The sequence below is a fragment of the Aptenodytes forsteri genome, unplaced genomic scaffold (assembly GCF_000699145.1).
Source record: "Aptenodytes forsteri isolate BGI_AS27 unplaced genomic scaffold, ASM69914v1 Scaffold55, whole genome shotgun sequence".
Lineage (NCBI taxonomy): Eukaryota > Metazoa > Chordata > Aves > Sphenisciformes > Spheniscidae > Aptenodytes > Aptenodytes forsteri.
This window is the reverse complement of record NW_008796063.1, coordinates 9,505,184-9,505,466: the sequence shown is the minus strand read 5'-3', so window position 1 is coordinate 9,505,466 and position 283 is coordinate 9,505,184. Positions and strand designations below refer to the sequence as shown.

Sequence of the window (283 nt, the reverse complement as noted above, 5' to 3'; positions counted from 1 at the left end):
CCACGCGTGGGGCACCCCAGGTGGGCTCGGCCACCCCATGGCTCTGTCCCTGTCCCTGTCCCCAGCCCGCTTGGGGGACGGGACGTGGGGACCTCTAGTGACACTGTCACAGTATTGCATGGCACTGGAATGCTTGGCCAGCCTGGCCCCAGTGCCCTGGCACAGGGTGGGGGCCCGTCCTCACCCCCCTCTCCTGGTGTCCCTGCCCGGCCCCCCGTGGGTCCCACTGCCGCAGGGGTGGTTTGGGGCGTCTCGGCATTGCCCCCATTGCGGGGGGGGAGGG

At 71.4% G+C, this 283-nt stretch overlaps 1 protein-coding gene across 1 annotated transcript in view; it reads left to right on the top strand.

The window, feature by feature from the left end:
• The window catches only part of SREBF1 (sterol regulatory element binding transcription factor 1), an 8,866-nt gene extending 8,768 nt beyond the window's left edge, over positions 1-98 (top strand). The window contains exon 8 of the mRNA XM_009286582.1: positions 66-98. Coding sequence (XP_009284857.1) covers positions 66-98 — 33 coding nt within the window. The remainder of the gene's footprint in view (positions 1-65) is intronic.
• The last annotated feature ends 185 nt before the right edge of the window (positions 99-283 follow it).